General features: G+C 36.2%; 1 protein-coding gene across 1 annotated transcript in view; it reads right to left on the bottom strand.

The window, feature by feature from the left end:
• LOC119772515 (contactin-associated protein-like 2) overlaps nt 1-21,101 on the bottom strand; it is a 255,193-nt gene that overhangs the window by 73,731 nt on the left and 160,361 nt on the right. The window contains exon 14 of the mRNA XM_038268959.1: nt 15,757-15,884. Within this exon, the coding sequence (XP_038124887.1) occupies nt 15,757-15,884 (128 nt within the window). The remainder of the gene's footprint in view (nt 1-15,756; nt 15,885-21,101) is intronic.

Genomic DNA, 21,101 nt, shown 5'->3' with positions numbered 1-21,101 from the left:
ACTGTCATTTTTGCTTGGACAACTATGTGTGTCAATGGAATGGGAGCTTCAAGCAAGAGAATAAAAAGAATGCTTACAAAGAAGCAGAATTCAGAAGGACACTTGGATACAGAACCACAAATTGAAGTCAAAAATTGTTGTTGAATGAGGGGGAGGAAGCAGGAAAGACGAAAGGAGGAGGCAAGTGGGAGGAAAGTGAAACTGTTCAAAAGCGCTTCCCATTGCAAGAACCAAAGGAGAACAAAAGAATTCGAGGGCTGACAGAGACCCAGAGTTGGAAGGAAATCAGTGCTGGAGGAATAAACATGGAAGCCAAATCATGAACCCCTGACTGCTTCTGTGCCAGACTCACAGATGTAGCTGTTTGGCCAGGCACTGCGGCACATTCATCCCTCCCATATTGAAATGTTTACCAAACAAAAGTCTTGAACACTTCTAAAAAAAAAAAAATAATAAAAAAGGCTTTTTTAATTTGTTTTCTAATCCTTCATGTCAAGTTAGATGTTACAGTTACAGTTAGATAAACAGTATGTCACACTCGCAGGAAAAATCCAGGTTTAACAGTCTGAGAAGTCATCAATGTGTAACAATAAACCCAAATAGGGCTATTGTGATTGTCTGGATGTATGGTAATAACATACTGTTATAAAACCCTTTGAACAAAATAATCATTATGATGCAGAGCTGACTTCTTAATAAAGAATGTGTATGTAATTTCTTTCCACTGAAATGCAGAGCATGACATTTAAGTTTCTAAAGCTTGGCCTGTATGCCCTTCAGCCATTTATTGTGTTCAATACAGTCTAAATTTTACCTTCGGTTCATCTGTATTCTTTCTAACTGCACTGATCAATTGTTAAATGCATTGTTCATTATATACTTTCTTCTCCTGAATGCAAAACAGAAGTTATAGTCTCTTGACCAGAGTCTTTGAAAAATAAGCTGATTAGTCAGTCACTTCATTTGGATGGGATTAAACTGAGCTCAGATAATAAAGTAAAACATTTTTGTGTTAATTTTGATCAGAACTTGTCATTTAAATTCCATATCAAAGAGGTTACTAGAATTTCATTCTTTCATCTGCACAATATTGCAAAAATTAGAAAATCCTGTCCAGGGGTGATACTGACAAACCAGTCCATGCATTTGTTACTTCAAGGCTGGACTATTGAAATTCTTTACTATCAGGAAGTCCACAAACTGTAGTTTGCTGATCCAAAATGCTGCAGCCAGAGTTCTGATGAAAGTTTAAAAGAGAGATCATACCTCTCTTATCCTGGCTTCTCTTCATTGGATTCCTGTTAAATGCAGAATAGAATTTAAAATCCTCCTTCTCACATATAAAGCCTTAAATGGCTAAGCTCCATCTTACTCGGAGCTCATCTGCCTGGCTGCGTGTTTCCTGGACGGGGCCACCTTTTACAGCTACCTTTTGAATCTCTGCTTCTGTCTCCTTGAACCCCAGTCTGCGGTGGCAGATGGCCGCTCACACTGAGTCTGGTTCTGCTGGATGTTTATTCCTGTTAAAAGGAAGTTTTTCCTCTCCACTGTCGCTACAAGCATGCTTAGTGTGAGGGATTGCCTTTGAGTCAATGCAATCAACTGGTTTTCCTTAGATAAAAAACTTGGAATCAATTTGACTGTATGATCTGGGGAACTGTAAAGTGCATTGAGATGATGCATTGTGAATTGTTGCTATATAAATAAACTGAATTGAAACTGAATTGAATTATACACCCATTACTGGCAAATAGATTTGATGTTGTTGTACAAGGATTTCTGTGGATACTTAGAGGATCCAATCTTCTCTGCTGAAAGTGTGGATTCTAATGCACTTTAAATCTCAGTTGTCTAACACTGAACTTTATGAAGCGTTATCCAATAATTGGAAACACAGAGATGGGCCAGTAAGGAAATTAGCGAAGAAATAAACTGCTGGTAAAGAACCATGTTGCTCAGCAAACTTATTAAGCTGTGTTTACAAACTTTGATCATGTTAGCCGCCTGAATTGGGGGATATGTTTCTTTTGATGAAGTTTTGAAATGTAGACTGTTTCCCCCCCAACCAATACAAACTAGAGCAGTGCCATGAATAAAGTAGACAAAATCCTCATTTATCTGTTTATCTTTTGATTTTACAATCACCAATAAACAAAACAAAGAGGTCATTTAACTCCATCACCTGAGGCAGAGTGTAACCAGAGATCAATAATCAACATGGGCCTGAATACTTTAATATTCACTATGCAAATACACAAAATGAAAAAAAAAAGTGTGCATGTAAGCAATTATTTATGGGAAAAGATGATAAGAAACATGTACCACCACTGGAATTTGGATATTAGAGTACTGGGAAATGACATATCATTATGCGTGAACCATACACCGACACACAAGTTTAATTGTACCCAAGGGTAAGTCGGTAACATCCTGCACAGTTTACCATCTAATTTACAGCACCATTCATTATTTCCGTGTTGTTTTCTTTGATCTCTGGAGTGTTTAAGTGAAGCACTGTGTTACTTGAAACACTGGAAACAGCTGCTGACCTCCAGTAAATAGGGATATGCTTCAAAAGACAAAAAACCCAACCCAGTGAACTGTGGAGAATGACACGATGTGAAATACAGTCCGAGGTGAAGTCAGGGTCTGCAAGGCAAGTGGATGATTCATCTGTATGTGCTTGACCAGATGGGTCACATGCCAGTGCCAACAGATGGTAAGGATGACTGACTGCACTGCCACAGGTCATTAACACCGACGCTTTAAAGCAGACAAACTACGTCAGGTAAAATGAAGTACAGTGCATTAGAAATACAAATTTGGCTAGAGGTTATAAGAGACTATAGATATGCTGATGTGAGAAAAAAAATAAAACCCTCAGAGGTTTTGATTTTTTAGTCACACCAAACTTTTTCGGAGTGTGGAAACAATATATAGCCTGAGTAAATACAAAAAAAGCAGTACTGAAGTCATAATATAAGGGTAAAATTAACTGAAGCTAAGATAGAAAAAAACTAACATCCATTTACTCTTAAATGGGAATTCATAGAGCAGTTGTGGCAAACTAGTCTTTGATTTTATCCTGTTACATTAAAGAGCTAACAAGGATTATTTAGCCCGTGAAATCCCTCGCCTTAAATATAATTTTGGCCTTTGAAGTCAGGAAAATCTTAGAATCGTTTTTTGGTTTATCACTCCTGGGAAGGGTTATTGCTGTCCATATTTTCTAAAGTTGTGGATAATGGCCCCTAGTGGAGGAGTTTAGGTATCTTGGGGTCTTGTTCCTGAATAAGGGGAAGATGGAGCGGTAGATCGACAGGCGAATCGGTGCGGCGTCTGCTGTGAAGCAGGTGCTGTACCGGTTCGCTGTGGTGAAGAGAGCTGAGCCAAAAAGCAAAGCTCTTGATTTACCAATCAAACTACGTAACTACCCACTTTGTCATGAACTTTGGGTCATGATCGAAAGAATGAGATCCCGGATACCAGCGGCTGAAATCGATGGATGGACGAACTGACGGACGGACAGATGGGCCTTCATAAAGGTTTGCTAGAGTCCCAGAGTCTTAAAAATGCTCTGTATAACTTTTCATACTAATAGAGTTAGGCAGTAAAATATTTTAACCTACTTCATGTCGTCAGATAGGTCCTATTTAGTAAAGTTCATGCCTCAACAGGTCAGCTAGTGACAGGCTTAATTGAAGCCAGTATGTGTTTAAGTGTGGATGTATTTAACAACAAGAACTCTTACAGTTGACGCTTCATAAGATCTTTAGAGTGTTCTTGTAAACTGATTTAATCTTTCTTCGTTTTTAGTAGAATAAAAAAAAAGAAACACAATGGTATCTAATCTAACTTTTTCAATTACTTCATGCTCTTCCATACCACACACTTTAGGTTATTTCATAAAGTTTTCATCAAAGCACTCAGAATAGTCTCATCTATACAAGGTGGCCCTTAGGGCATGGCTCAGATAGGGCTGTTGAAAACACTCAACTTATGTACAGTTCTGCAAAGAGCCAAAAGCTCGCACGTCAAGTATTCTTCCTCAATCTTTTTTTAATTTCCACTGAGACCTGTTTTTCATCTCATTTGTATAATTGAGCCATCTGTGGCCTGTCATTTTATGGTCTAGGTATGGTGTACGCAGGTAAATGTAGCATTTGAATATTCAGGTAATTAGTTTGTGCTTGTCATTTGAGACCCTTATCAATCTTTCTCTGTAATTAAGTTGCTTGTCATACATTTTTAGCGCCTAAACCCTCAGAGCAGCGCAAGTGGAGGAATTACATAACAGAAAGAGAAATAAGAACCCGTCAAGGATTTTCTATTTTTGTAGATAGATATAATGCCTGTACTTTAAATGAAATTACATATATAGGAGGGGTAGGTTGGACATAGATATGCAATCATTGTTTCGCTTTCATTTAATCAGGTAGGATTGTTCAAATTAAGTGCAGCTTTTAGTAAGCGATGTAAGAGCGGGCTAAGTTCCTTCTAGCATCTAGCTGCAAACCGTAGGAAAAAAAAAGACAAGAAACAATTGATATTTCATAAAAAAGAAAAGGAAATTTATAAAGTTTAGTCAGAAATTTAAGTAAAGGTACTTGGGAGACAATTAGCTGCTCTTTTAAGTTAGGAGAGCAAACAGAAGCTGTTTGAAGTTTTGATTAAATTGGACAATGCATATGGGAAATATCTGGGTAGAAACAGTTACATGATTTACACAAATCGACCTGCATGTGAGGTTCAACTGTAAAGCAGCTTCGATCTTTACCACAGGCTGATTATTTCTTCTTGACATATACTGTGAATTTGATTAGTATGCTTCAAAGTCCATATTATGTAATGCAACATAAATAACAAGGTTTAGCAGCGCTGTAAAATGATAAATGACAGAGTAGAATAGCTGTGATAAGGTACTAATATTAAAGTTGTAAATCAATATTTTTATAGCAAAAGACAGACAGGTAGCCTATAAGTCTTTACTGGTTAATAATCTAAGTTGAGCATGAATCATGAATGCCAGTCTATTGTTAAGGCATACTCCCAAATGGTAACTTGAGAGAGAAAAGTGGAATAAAATGAGGTAGAAAAGAACCTAGTGCATATTTCATAGTTGTATTTCCATGTTTGCCTTTGGTGCCATTAAAAAAGACGCTAAAAAGCAGCAATATCCACATGTTTATGGATGAAAAACCTTTGGTGGAAAGAGAGGATACTTGATTCTTCCCTTAGTTTTAGTCCTGAAGGGATGGTTTAGATTTTTTTAAAGAGGTGTTTCATGAATTAATTTTTTACTAATAGTTATATTACTGTACCAGTAGAAGAAAGATGTAAAATGTCTGGTTACAGAATGGAAGGTTAACTGTTAGTCAGACAGATGCAGGGGTTTAGTTAAATTAACCATTAAAAGATCAATTAAAAAGTGAAGATTTTTATTTCTGTTAAATTTCAATGTGAAGCCCCGTCACACCTCCACGATCTAGCCAGCGAAAACCTGACGTCCCAGAATCTTCTAAAACGCTAGCATACGATGAACTTTTAATGTATTTTTTCAATTTTGGCCATATAGATAGCGTATTCATAACAAGTCCAGAACCTAGATCGAACGACAGCCCAACTTATGCATAACGCACGGCAGCGTAATGCCCATGAAATGTCACAAGCCAGTGTCCTGAGGTTGGCAGCAATGCGTCAGGCCTTCATAAAACGCACAAGAAGAAGATTCCACTAAATGCCATTATATGGTAGCTGTAAGTTAGGAACACATTCAGCAGTTGTCTGGAACACGTGAAATACATTGTGTTGGAATTAAGTTCTTGATAACACATAAGTTAAATACAGGTTACTCATAGGTTTTGTATAAGCTAGACACCACGAATTATGAGTAACTTACACTTACTGTATGTCTACGATGAAATAACTTACCTGTAACTTATGGCCCACATATGGCATACACTGGCATACGTCAAGAAATTTTGAGCATGCTCATGCTGACGTGTACTAATGTGCTCATAACTTATACAAAATGTACCCATAACTTATCCAACATATGCCAACGTTTTTACCATATTTTTTGAACGTCAGGCATATGCTGGTCTAAATCGTCAAGGTGTGACAGGGGCTTTAGCCTGCTGGGATTGTTTCAGAACAACTAGAGGACTTAAAACCTTAAAACTTATTATGAAGCTAAATCAAGAACACAAAAGCTTTGCCTCTCAGATTATAATGTCCAGAATTGGCTTCCCAAGTAACCAATTTGCTTTCTTATATAACTCAATGCTACGATTATTTTAGATCCTTAGTAATGTATCATCTCCACTTAGTCTGTACAAAGCTCTTGGTACATGATAGCTTAGTGAATGTGAGAAAACTACCGAAAAGGACACTAAAATATTTTTCATTTGCTTTAAGTATTCAGTTTTTCCTCTGGATTATAGTGTCGGAAAATTATACTAATCCAAAATAATTGTTTGATTGTGACTGACAACAGAGGCCAATCAAATATCCAACAGTTTAAGGTCAAAGTTATGGTGCCATGCAAAAAGTGACTGTTTTATCGTCTCTACTTGATCGCTTCTTCTAAGTGTATCACAACCTATTTCAGTGATTCCTGAATCACAGAGAAAAACAAATATTTTATCCAAGTGAAAGGGTTGTTTTATTTATTACAGATGTCTTAAAATGTCTTAAAATAGACATGTTTTGATCTGAGTCAAAGATTACCTCTTGAGTACATAGTCAGGTTAAGATGTACAGCATATGGGATGCTACGCAATGGTAAGAAACAAGCTATGTGTGTCACCCCAAAAGTCTGTCAGGCAACTCTAGACTCTGGACTAATTTGGCTGCCCCCGGTGTACTGCCTCCATGCTCATCAAAGAACAAAGAAATACCAATGAATGGGAACCTACCATGAGCTTGGCTTCTTATTTACCACAAGCTATTTCTCCCCAGAAAGCTCAGATGCTCCTCAGTTTTTATCTCGAGACCCAGAAATATTTTGCCTTTAATGCTCTGGTAGTTTCTGCCGCTTTTCAAATGTTATTCTTTCACTTCTCACCATCAGCATCTTCTGCAATGTCGTCCTCAGCTTTTTAATTTTTTTCATTTAAGAATAAGACGTTGTAAAACATTTTTGATTTAATAATTTTTAAGCACTTTATGATAAAGTTTGCAGTTCTAAACACGTCAAATGTTTTTTTTTTATACTGTTCTTAGATATCATAAGCAGAAGCTTTAAAAACAGCATGAAAAATCCAGTTCTGGTTGAAATCAGTTTATATACATTTATAATCCTTTTCATGTTCATAAGCATTTCTAAAATGGAGGATAAAAATAACAGCCTTTACAACTATTAAAAGAGGAAATATAAGAAGTTTTGTATCCTTATGACAGGTTCCCTTTTACTATGAGGTATAAGGCTACATTTTACTGTTTATGTTTTTGTGCTTTTGTCCAAATTCTAGGGATCCAAACTCATGAAAGAGCATTATTTCATGACATCTTAATTTATTAGTTTAGCTATTAATTTATATTTATCGCACATTAAGGATGATTAATCTCTATTATACCAATTTATAAAAAAGTTTTAGATCACTTTATCAAATTGTTATTAATCAACACAACAAATTATTTCTGATTTATTATGAGAACCCGAAATGGCTGAATATGTAAATGCTGCTTTTCTCTATTTGCTGCCTTTTTTAATTGCTTTACTCTATTAAAATATCAAAACTATTTTTCCATCAATAAATTGAACTAATTTCTCCCTGTGACTGTATAGACTGCTATTAAACTAGCCATGAAAATATGCTTCATTAATGCTGCGGCATGTACAGGCTCACAGATGCACAGAAAATAGCACTCCTCTTGAGGCTGCAACACACAAAACATGGACAGGAGCACAGCCACACAGGCCACCTTACTAAAACTTTAGCTGTCTGCTCAAGACATTACTCATTTACATATGAAAACCCATTATAAGAGCAGCCAATCGTCATTCCTCTTACTGAGACAGAGCTCCATACAAAGTATGAAAAGCATCAATCACCAACCAAGTACCTATTCACGTGTGAAATTTTTAATATATATTTAATACGCCTTAATGGGCCAACGTATAATGTATGCTCCATGTTCCAGAGTTTTTGCCAGCACCTCGGAGAAAAGAGACAAAAAAAGTAATCTTCATTTTAAACTTTGTTAATTTGGTCACTCAATATGAAAGAGAATGACTATGTTCATCTGTCATACACAAAGAGTCATACAGGGATAACTAAGTAAGACAAAGAGAACAGGGCTCCCTCTGAGGGGACAGAAAATTCATCTTTAGTAATTGCGTTTGCTACATTACTATACGATAGACTCCTACACACACAAACAGATGTGATATCATGGGTCATTAAATCATTGTTTGTTGGATTGTTGGCAGCTCTCTGATGAAGGGACATTAGTGAGAGTGGCACCAGGTTGTTGATGAGGGGACCGTAATCAGTGTGACACCAGGGAGGAGGAACGGCAGGTGGTCTGTCATGTTGAGCAACCTTGACAGAACCAGGCCACTTCCTGTCTACTGAATGAATGAGAAAAGTGAATGATAAAGACAGAAATGACTGAAAAATTTGTGAAAAAGGGGGAAAAAAACAAACATATCTACTATATTACCTTCTTTTAAACCCAGAAGGTTCTCTCTGTGGGATTAGCACTATCCAATTAACTCTAGCAGAGTGAAAATTGAGCAATAAATAGGCTTCCTTTTGAAGCATTAATACATTGAACATGACTAGTAATAAAAATTCATGGTCCTTATTTTTTAAAGGATATTACTTCTTGCGATATGTTAAACTTTAGACAAATACTTTACTTACTTTATTTTTTCCTGCTGTATGTCTAAGAAAAATCAAAGAGCCACATCTGTATCACTTTAAATGAGAGGTGAATAAACAATATAGTTCAAAATATACATAAAATCAGACCTGAAGTCCACCAAATATTTAGGAAAAAGTTTTTTCACTGTAGTTGTAGCTAGTTTTAGGTTGATCTAACAATCCAGAAAGAATACAAGATATTTACAGCCAGGCATTACCTACTGAGGAAAAATGCATCTCTTTCAGCTCTTTCTGGCTTCAATGTAGCTTCACAAAAGGCAAAAATGTGTCATTTGATAGCCGATGTCTCACGGAAGCAGACATCTTAAAGGGTTGTGATGTTTTTACAAGCTTACAAGCATAAGTCTCTTTAATCTCCAATTGACTAGACACAAATGGTTGTTTCTCACATTAAACACACATTTGCTCCAAACAAACATCTCCTTTGTTATAGTAGCTTGATATTTTATCCAGGACTATCATACAAACTTCTACTGAATAGAGCGGTGTTATTTTTATCTTGGTTCTGACATTTCTGACCAAAGTCGGCAACTTTATCACGCTGACAGACCTCTTGATTTCATGAAGCTCACATCACAGATTGTGGAATCACTTATTCAATAAATCTATGAATGATATCACAGTGGTAAGACTCATTCATTGGACTTATAAATCAAAGTACAGAAGTAAGACAGCCTAAAAGCAGCGACAACAACCTGGGGATCAAAATGACAACAGCAAAAGTCATGTTCTTGAGGTAACTATCTGAGCACACATTTCCTAGTATTTGCAACCATGTTGAAGCGAAAGTGAATAGTTCAGTTTACTGGGCATTTCAGATCTCTCATAACCTGGAGCCTCCAGCATAAAACACTTCTCATCTTTTGTAGTAAAAGTTGTCTGCAGTGAGAAATTCGAAAAAATGCAGAGAAGCTAGATGAGCTGGCACAGTGATGCCCCCTTCCTTAGTGCCCGTCTGTGGCTCTAATTCTGTTAAATTGGTTTCATTTACATTAGTCTGTTAAACAACCCAGAGCAATGTGTTTAATTTCGACATACACAAATTGTTTCAGAATAGAACTTCAACAGATTCAAGTAACTGGTTTTTGGTGTTGCTCCAATTATCCTAATACAGCATCAGGGGATGTTTAACATTGTTAAAACACTGATTCAAGACGTCAGAAACCTTTCTGTAATCTGCAACACCACAAGAAAACACAAAGAGGCTTCAAAATACAGTGAAACAACCCCTGTTTTGTGTAGAAACTGATCAATATCGCTGCTCTGCAGGAACTGTGAGTGTCTTCCAGTTGATGCAGAGTCTAACAGAGGGGAGAGCGCCAACACTGATTACAATGAGAGGAGAAACAAAGGTGTTTCATCTATGTCTCACTCAGTGCGGGGTTTCGGCAGTATAAAAATCCGAACGAGAGAAAAAAGGGCTACCACAGGGACTTGAGCGGATTATAATGATGTAGCAGATGAGTGCTTAGTTAGGAGGTAATGGAAAAATATTCAGAGTACAATTACCTACTTAGGATCATTATCTTAACACACATACATGGAAATATTTCACGGAAAATACAGATAAGCAAGAATTTGTCCAAACAACATGCAATGAGAGCGTGAGCAGCATTATTATCATACAGAGGATTAACAGCGCTCTGCTGGTTTTCTCGCTTATAATTTATTAAATAAATTGCCAACAAGTCATCAGATAAAAAAAATAAAAAATTAACTTAAGAAAAGATTCTGGCAAAACTCTATTTTGCAAGAGATTTTAAATATCTCTTACAGTCCAGAAAACAAATAAATTAAGCTTTAGTGCAAACTAAGATCGATCCCTTAAAGTTATTAACAGCTGTGGCTTAGCATAATAAGTCAAAGAAGTGTTGTTCTCAATAGGGTCTGTGTGTCATTTGTGGGAATTAACTGGGAGCTACATTACCCTTTAGACATGATGTAGTCTGAGAATCCCTCTTGGTGTTTTCCAGTTAAAATGCAGTGTTTCTGGGATCTAGATGCCATGTGGAGTTTAACAGCAGGGTTTTTTAGGATGAACCTGTATAGCTCTTTCATTAGAGATTTTGAACCCTAACATGCTATGCAAGTCACATTCCAAGACTATAGACTCATTATACCTGAATTACACTGGCAGAACTCCAGCTGACTTATAATTGCTCCCTTGTAACTTTTGTTTTAATTTGCATCAAATCTTACCATTCCTCTGGCCTTACACCAAAACAATCTCACCAAGCAGTTGGTTTGAACAAATTACAATTTTCTTTCTGGCGTTGTTATTGCAGGATTTGTTGTGTAAGGAACAACTTGAAAGGTAGTGGTAGCTGCATATAAGCGATTAGTTATTCTGTACCTAATCATATGCAGTGAGCACAGTTATACATGCATCCTTTTTGACCTGTTTTGACGTGCAAAGCTCAGACACATTGAAAGATGCAGAGCTTTTCAGGCTTTCATCTTTAACCAACGGAAGCTTAGCGTGTGGCTTCATAAAGTGAAATCGGATAGTTTTCCATAGGCTACCAAAAAGGAAGGAATAAAGATGAAGGTGGCCGTCAAATCTAAACTACAAGCTACAATTTATAACCCTGCACCTCTGCTTCCACCTAATAAACGTAATGCCCAAGAAGAGAAAAATACTTGCTTCATGTTATTTGTGAGGTGAGACTGTCTACCAAAGAAGAAAAATCAGGGTTTAAAGAGGCTTTCAAGGGCTTCTGAGAACAAATTAGGTGTAATTTAGGATTTAAAATGAGTAATATAGATGCAGCAATTTATGGCTGGCAGCAATTTCTCAGTGCAGGACAGCCAAGTATTTATTTTTTAAGTTACAACAGAAAATTAACTTTTAATAGTCAAATGCACAAGAAAAGTGGTTCCAGTAATTTAAAAGGATAGAAAGTGCTGCATCAGTATTCAATTGGATTACTGTATATTGTATGAGTTCTTTGTCTACAGCAGTGAAGGTGCTTAAGAAGCAGCAGCTAACTATGCAAGTATATGTAATCAAAATCAATTTGTTCAGGTCATACTTCCTATCTTTAAAATAGGAAGGCACAGGTAGCATGAAATCCTTCCATTTCCTCAAGTGTATTTGCTGTGAGAATGTTTAATATAATTAAGAATGCTGATCTGGAAGACATGAACTAAACCTATACAAAACATCATGGGTTAATGGAATTAGGTCAGAGATACAGGTATGGATACAGCATCATTATTATTCTCCTCAATAGAGATCAGTATGCTCTCTGCTCATTTTGTAATAAGATGCAACCACAATCTCAACATCAGGGGGATGATGTTGAGATAGGGGACCTTTCAGTGTCTGGTTGTTTTCCACAGTCTATTCAAATGCTTTATTTTCCCTATTTCATTACATTGTATGTATTTATTCTATTCTATTTCATTCCATTCTATTCAATTCTATACTATTCTATTTGTTTCCATTCCTCTTATATCATTGGTTAGCTGCATTAAAATTTTTTTTACTCTGTATAAAGGCAAACTGACTGGGAGGGGCAGAAATCTCCTACATATAGACAAAAGTTTTACAGATGTTAGGAAACACCCGATCCCTGCATGGTGCATACTGTAGCTGTAGGATTACTAATAATGGGTACTATGTTGTGTAGCTTTCTGCTTGCCAACATGATTCATTTAATATTTTACAATTTAAATACAATTCAGTAACCTTTAAACATCCACAGAGGTCCTGGAAACCACACAAGAGACTTGGTCTGTTGTAAAGCTGGAATGAGCAGATTTCTTAACAAAAATGATGGCATTTATCCAATCAGGTCTATTTCCCTTGTAGCAAGAAGGTCCTGACTTCAAGCCTAGGGAGTTTGCATGTTCTCTCTATGCATGCCTGGGTTCTCTCCAGGTACTCCAACTCCATCAAAGTCTGAAAACATGCATGTTATCTCAACTGGCCTTTTAAACTGTAATTATAAGTTTTTGGTATTATTTGTTGTTTAAATTGTGCAGCTTTCAATGGTTTGGTGACTTGTCCAGGTAACAACTTGCCTGTTGCCCAGTGGTTGGTGGAGATAATGACCCCCTGCAAACCATCAAGGCTAATAAGGTAAAAAAAAAAAGAATTGCTAGATGGCTGCATAACACAAATTGGCCATGGTAATGTAATCTCTATAACTAGATGGACATGTAAAGTGGATAATATGTTTGCAGGACAACATTTTTACTTGTATCACCTTGTGTTTTTGTACTGTGCCATACTATGTTTAAATAAAATAAGTAAATTTAGGGCAGTGGATGCACCTCTCTCTACTATTAATTAGAGGATATCACTGTCTCCTCTTTTTACCCTGTTCTGTCTGCAATAGGAGATTTTGCTGTAAAATCCAAAAGCACAGCATTTTCCAGAAGGGTTATGCAGAGAGTGAATATGTTTATATATTATTTACTAACCCATTTATGGCCTTGTTCTGCTAATGGCCCTAGTCTATAACTTCCTATACTGAGTGAGATTCATCAAGCAGAGAAGAGCTGGTCAAGTTTGAATGCTATGGTAGCTGTTAAATCACACTTTATTTGTGACAGGATTAAAGGAGTAGTTCTTGCAAGTAATGACTGAGAAACATAAAAAACACCATAACCATTTATCTCCCTTAAGGGAGAAAGTTAACACCTTCATTTGAAATTGTTTACCCATCGTTTTTCTTTCTTTCTTTTTTTTTTTTTAGATGTTTTGTTTGCACGTTTGGAAGACCTTTGAAATCCATTAATTCAGAAAAAGCCTAAAAGGAATATTTTATAGCATGGTATTAATCTGTCAAGACAAAGTTTTCTAGTCTATTTGTACTGAATGTTTCAGAGGATCAGCACTGAGGGATTTTCAATCGTAATGTAGTTATAAAATTACCAGCTAAAAACCTAAGCAATGTGTTCAGTACCCAGTGATTTAAATTTGTTTTTATTTATGTTTTTCTGCTGTTTTCTTTTGTCTGTATAATTTTTTTTTTAGATATTTGACATAAAAAGGTGAAGACAGATGTAGAACAATAAGACAATGGATCACTAAAGTCAGCGTGATTTTTACTCAGTGAAATAATTCATGTATTGACTCTATGGTGATAGACACTCTTAAAAAACCCCAGCTGGAGTGCCATAAATGGTTTCCTATAGCACCAAATAACAAAGGTGGCCTTTGCTCTCTCTGACTGTTTAAAAGCTGCACACAATATATGAAACGATGACTTTTAATAAGACCCATATCACAGTGACAGGGGGGTGCTCTCTTCATTCAACCTTTGATGTGAGCGTCACAAAGGTTATGCAGTCTCTCCAACCAGCTGAGAAATGACTTGAAAATGAAATGACTTCCCTCCACAGAAGACTTGGAGAAACTCATTAACACACATACTGCTTCTCAATTAGGTCACTGTAACCGCAGTCCTTCAGCCTCGTTCAAAGGTCGCCTTTACCCCAGAAGCTAATCTGTATGTGTTCACAATGGCTTTGAAAGTTCTTCTAAAGTTCATTCTAAGATCTTACTGTTTTCAATATGCACAGCGTGATTTATCTCTGGGTTACATTTCTACAACTTTTTACGTGCTCTGAAACAAGGGATCACAAGGCTCCTCTAGTCTCTTCCATAACTTTCAACTTAGTGTCTCCAGAATAAAAGATAAATGAGCTGCCTTTCTTGGTTCTTGAAGATTGTTAATCTCTTTCAAGAATCCTTAATGTTTTATTAACCTTGCATGAATTTTACTTGCCTTCCTTTTAAGGCACTTATTATTACCATGATTCAGTACCTACACAACGAGATACAAAAGAGCTAATCTATCACAACTAAGTGTTATAATTTTGATCCAGTACCTATTTTTGCATCAATTGGGCTTGGAACAAGCCCCGTGTTTTAGGCACCATCTTGGTTTTAAACAACTAAAACAAATGAACGTGTTGCATGCTTTGTTTTTATAAATACTCAAAGCTTTAAGTAGGAAAAATAATCGATAATCAAAACACTTCATATTATAATAATAGTAATCAATAATATTAAATTAAACAATAATCAATGTCAGATCTAAGGCTACATATACTGATAATTTGTTAAGTGGAACATTGTGTTTATTTTATTGGCTTCTGTCTATGTTTAAATGAATTGAAGTTATTTGGAACTAAAAATGTAATTTACTTTTATATTTAACCTGTAATCAATCACTGTTTTTTTGTGGTACATGGTTGTTTGGCTCAAATATTCTCTGGAATTGATTTATCTATTATTATTTTTTATATTTAATTAATTTATTGATCAATTCATTAATATTGAGTGGACATGCAAATAGAGAATTGGACACTCCGTCAGAGTACAGTGATCTGTCTTTCTGTCTGTCTGTCTGTCTGTCTGTCTGTCTGTCTGTCTGTCGTGATCTCCCTTGTGAAAGTTATAATGTTCCTTTTTGAGCAAGGCAATTATTGTCATGATTAGTTCAGTTGCAAATAAAACCTTGTTTACTTTCATCTTTCCAGAATTTCACAGTTATTTCTTCAATTTGCAAACCATTTTCTGTACATATTCAACATTGAGAAAACTATAATAGCAAACGCTGGTACCAAAACAAAAAGAAATAGCATTACACCCCCCCCCAAAAAAAAACAACCAAAAAAACAACAACAACAACAACAAAACACAAGCAATCAACTTCTATATAGCTCAACAAATCAAACTTGCAGATTACAAATATTACATAAACAATTATAAAAACATGCTCAGCTGCTGTTATGGCAGTATTCTTTACAAGCTTTTTTTTGTTAGCCATCCAAGTAATTTTTTATCTATTCCAATAGCAGCCCACCCCTCCTCAGCCAAGTACATGTGTTTAGATGGCACAATACTTACTATCTCCATGGCAGCGGAGTGGTCCAACAGTGAGTTTGGCCTCAGAGCCCGGTCTGTTTGTGTCACCAACAGCAACCTGGCTAACTGGCAGGTGCTCTTTATATGTCAAGAGACCAGAATCATTCCTCCTGGTAAAAAGAAAAGAAGAAAAAGAAAGATTCCCCACATTACATGCCGACGATTTCTCTTTTTAGCTTTCTTTTTAAATCTACATCTTTCCTGCTTGCTGTTCTAAAACTCTTTATTGTTGAGCTCTGCTAAATGTTGCCAAAAAAACTCACTAAATATTGTAAAATAACACATGATTCCTGTCCGGCACTACTCATTACAAGTCATATTTCTGCTTCTCTAATTTTTCTCATCAGGTTTTAAAAATGTGATATTAAATAGTGACTCAGAAAATATATATGCACGTATATATATTTGTCCTTGAGAAAACATAGCATGTGTTAAGGCATATTGCAGAAATGCACGGCACCGTTTCAGGCATGCAGTCATTGCAATGCAAGTATAGGCTTATTAGAACTAAGGAGCTGCAAATCATTTGGAAGTATGTTCATCATCTCTGGTGCACCATAAAGGTTTAAAGAAAAATAAAAAAATTAAAATTATCTTTTAATGTTATTTAATTTATTCAGCTAGGAGAAATCAATCTTGAAAAAGTTATTTTTCAAAAATTACTCAATTTCAAAAGGTAAAGAGATTCAAAAGGTTAGAGAAAGTTCAGACAGATGCTAATCTTTGTGTCAGATTAGTGTTAGTGAAACTGAATCTTCTTTTTTAATCAAAGTGAGAATGTTTTTCGTTTTTCTCTAATACATGATTGTGACAGATGTGATAATATTTTAAGTCGCTACGTTGCTACCACAAAGAAAAGAATGAAAAAACATCTAAAACTCCATATAGGAAAACTGAATCATAGGTTGGCATCTTGTAGTCAGACTGTCTTTATAATAACAACAGTTTTCATGAAGGTTAAACCCTGTTTTGGACAAGACTCCAAAAGAAAAACCTTTTTCCTACCACCACAGATATTGAGATCTCTTCTATTAAACTGGTGACCAGACCAGATGAGGTGGTACCTTAGGAAGTGTTTACCCAATGCCATTTAGCATCCTTTTAAAAGTTGATTTGTAAACCAAAAGTCCAGGAAAATTAAACTTCTTTCAACGTTTCTTTAAAATGAAATCCTGGCTTCATGCTGTGTGCATCTTGTAGTGATTCCTCTGGGATTCAAAGTCTCAGTAGAAGAAACATGCAAGCCTACTGATCCTGTCTGACTTGCGTTTGTCCTTGACAACAAAAAACAGTTATTGTGAGCAGCAGAGATAGTTTCTTACCCAATCTCTCCATTTACTATCATCTCCATTTCCCACGCCTGATTGCCGTTTTAAAAACAACTGAACAAAGTGAATCATTTAGAGTTGCCTCTTCATAGTTTCTAGAGCTATGTATGTTATATCATCATTTCTTTCCCTACTTAAGTGGCAATCTTTCTTTCTAAACTTGAATTTGCTATAATAATTACCATCTGATCTGCATATCACTATGGTGTTATTAGTTAGGTTAATACATACATATTCACATAAGCATGGTCATATTTTGTTAATTTGAATTGATTTGTTTTAATCAGTGCAGTCATTAAAACAATTTGTAATGTGTGAGCGAACCTGCTCATGTGTAGGTATTACTAATTCTGATGAATATGTAAGATGCAGATTACAACAATAATAGTTATAAAAGGAAGTAAGTCACTGCTTCTACTGGGTAAATGAAAAATAATGAACTATTTAGCTAAACAGAATATGTGTGCAATTTAATCACAACCAAATAAAGTGATAAATCTATATAGAGTCATACAGTACTTGGATATGTGTGGATATATACAACTAAGGTGAAAATTATTAACACTACTAGCCTATTTAGTTTTTAAATAATACGTATTCATCTATTTATTCTCAAGAATGAAAGTACTGCTAATATTTTGGAGTAGCCCAGACAGTCTCGACTTGAACCAAAAAGCTGTAGGCTGACGTCATCACTCCAACTTTTATTACATTATAAATAAAGATATATTTAGCTTGTTCTTTAAAATTGACAACATTTTCTTAATAATTTAGGAAACACTTATCTCATTTCCTCTTGAACAAGCTTCTTGGTTAAATGAAAATTGAAAAAGTTTTGAATTGACATTTTCCAGCTGCAATAAGCCTGCTCGTACCATAGATAATTTGGGATGAACAGTGTAACAACCTGTGATGTTTCCTATCAGAATATTTGTATTCAGTTACGATTGAAGTAAAAATTTGCCTTTTACTTCCTTTGTTTTGGATTTCATTTTCTGCCAAAGAGTTATTTTCAGTGTTTCAGGAGGCAGCTAATTTGCCTCCTCTATGCAATAAGAGAAATCAATCCAAGTTGAAAAAGCTCAGCCTCTTTAACTCATCCAGGCCAGTAAGTGGCGCACACCCCCACTCAGGTTCTGCACTATTCGCCAGCCAGTTGCTAATGCTAATACTAACCTTTGTTTATTGCCATAAAATATTAAAATCTTATCCATTATTTGACTGTAAATATCATACCTCTAAGTCAGTGGTCTTTAATGTTTTCCAGGCCAAGGACCCCCAAACTGATGGCGAGATGGAGTGGGGAATCCCCTAATTATATACATTGTATGAAATTCTGTTATATCAAACAGGTCCTATAGTCACTCTATTACAGATGGAGTAATGTAATGAAAGTAATATCTCCCTGGGATTATTAAACTATTTCTGATTCTGATTCCTGGTTGATGGGACAGGTATTGTGAATGAAACGGTGCCCAGCTTGAAAGAGTTCCTGTGTGTCGCTGAATGTGTGCATTGATGACTGAAGGCATCTTACTACAGTGTGTTGAATTCATGTTTATGTGTATTTAAAGACATTTCAATTAGTGGAAGAAATTACAGGAGGGAATATAAAAAAAAAGTCCTATCAACCAAAACTTTCGTGACCCCCATTCAGTACCTCCGCGAACCCCCTTAGGGTCAAGGACCCCCTGTTGAAGATCTCCGCTCTAATTAATCTAAAATACATTTTTTCAGTCAGACATGAAACACTTGAAGAGCAGTTGTGTAATTATTCAGAGTTTTCTATTTGACAAAACACATAAAATACAACAGGCTCTAGCAGCATTTTTTTTTAGCAACACCTGAAGCTCAATCGGAAAAAGACGCAGTATTATGAAACTAAAACACTGTACAAGTTCAATCTGTTCATCTGAAAAGTGTGAAAATTTGTGGGTGGTTTCAACTAGATGACAAATGCTCTTCTGTCCCAGAAGAACAATTAAACGTGTTACATAACTGTCCCTGGGATGACGGCAGTGGCGGCTGGTGAAAAATATTTTTGGTGGGGCTGATATAGCCTAGTGTATGTCTCCAACTAATCCGGAATAAGAATTCAAATAAACAATTGGACAATACATACAATTTAACAGTAATGATTTAATTTACTATATAATAACAGTAACAGTGATGATTTGGGTCACTGTGAGGGGGTTCTTTGGCCTCCAAGAATCCAGGCTCAGTCGGGTTACCGGTGTTGGTGATTTATTGTGCTCAAAAACTCAAAACAGGGTGCAAAAGAAACTAAACATGTACAAGATCCTCTGGGCCTCAGCCTCCCTCCAGTTACCAGCAATGTAACAAAGAAACAGAAAACAGAAATGGCCGCTCTTCCTCCCACAGCCCTCATTAAATAGTTTAAGCCCCTACAGGCTCTCTTATTTCTGATTTCTTCTCATTAATCAGTTTTGTCCATATATTACCTCCACAAACAATTGATGTACAAAAACAAAGAATTTTTTACAACTTAATTCCTTTACACAGATTCATTGACTTATTCAATTACACCAAACTGGGTTTGAACCCAGCAAAGATGCAGCCAGACTGAAGATGACAAGTCCCCGTAGCATAAACACGTACACACCCACACCCCCCACACACCCACACACACACACGGCTAACCCCACTGAAATATTAAGTGTGCACCCTCAATACGCCAGCAGGTAACCAGGAACAGCTTGTGTGTTTTAAGTTCATGGAGCTACTGGTCTCAGCGCGAGTGTATTGGTCTTCACAAGCACAGTATAACAGGAATGTGTGTATGGCGCGCAAAGTTAGAGAGGTTGTTTTAAGCGACGAGGTGGATTCGTCAGAGCCACAATAACCATGACATGAAATGTTCATATCCTACAACAGGGATGTTCTTCTGGCAAACGGGTAGATAAATAAGGATCTCACCGAATTTGGTGGAAGCTGCATCTCGCTCGTTACATTCGCCATCTTCCCTCTAATTGTCTGCACCTGCGCTTGGGTTCAGAAGCCTGTTAAAGGGCAGTATTTTCAGAGCCCCAAGACCATAAAGTTCTGAGACGGCCATTAAATTCACCTAGCAATAGTAGCCTACATGATTGACAGATTCTCTGCAAATGTGGGGCTGTCTGATCACAGCCCCAAGACAGAGACGGTAGGAGTCTGTCTGTGGAAATCCACAAATGAAAGACAGTAGATAGGGAAATGTAGTTTATATAATTTGTTTTGCTTATAGGTACACACTCTAGAGAGTAAAACTGACATTTATGAGTTAATTTCTAAAAATATATTTTACGTTTCTCTCTTCTTATCAGGGAGGGCGGTGCCCCAGCGCCCCCTATGGGCCGGCCGCAACTGGATGACGGCTTGTTATTATGTGAAGTATGATTTTTTATCAGGCAGAATAAGTCAGGTTAATTACTTGTTAAATAATCTTAGAAGAGGCAGGTAAGTGTCTGATTTCTCAAAACAGTGCATTTAAAAAACAATGATTTGTGATTTTGTTATAAAAAAAAAAAATCAAATAAATAAATGTAATCTAACAAAAACTTCCAACTGTTTTTAATATTCTTTTTTTGTTTCTGCATTTTTTCTTTTCTTTTCTTTTATTTATTTATTTATTTTTTTTCCTAGTTGCTTTGATTCTGTTTTATCTTCCTGTATTTTAATCATGTAAAGCACTTTGCATTGTCTTTGTACTGAACTGTGCTATACAAAAAAATTGGCCTTGCCTTGCCTTGCCTTTGTTTAAGTGAAGTGAAATAGTTGTTCACTGATAAACTGTAATGTGCTCTGAACAGGTGTCTAGATTGGGGAGCAGAAAAAACACAAACCCTGCTTTAAGAGTCTGGCTCTATTGGAAAACATGACTGTGGCTAATGACTTGTGCTACAGATTGTGTTCTTTCCCTAACCTTCTTAAAATATTTCTCTTAAAAGAGGAATCAAGGATCAATCGTTACCTTTCATAATGGCTGTAGAGTTTTGATAA

Source organism: Cyprinodon tularosa, unplaced genomic scaffold (genome assembly GCF_016077235.1).
Source record: "Cyprinodon tularosa strain WSP-4 unplaced genomic scaffold, ASM1607723v1 ctg711, whole genome shotgun sequence".
NCBI classification, from domain to species: Eukaryota; Metazoa; Chordata; class Actinopteri; order Cyprinodontiformes; family Cyprinodontidae; genus Cyprinodon; species Cyprinodon tularosa.
The sequence above is the reverse complement of the archived record's forward strand: the minus strand, read 5'-3'. Positions and strand labels throughout refer to the sequence as shown.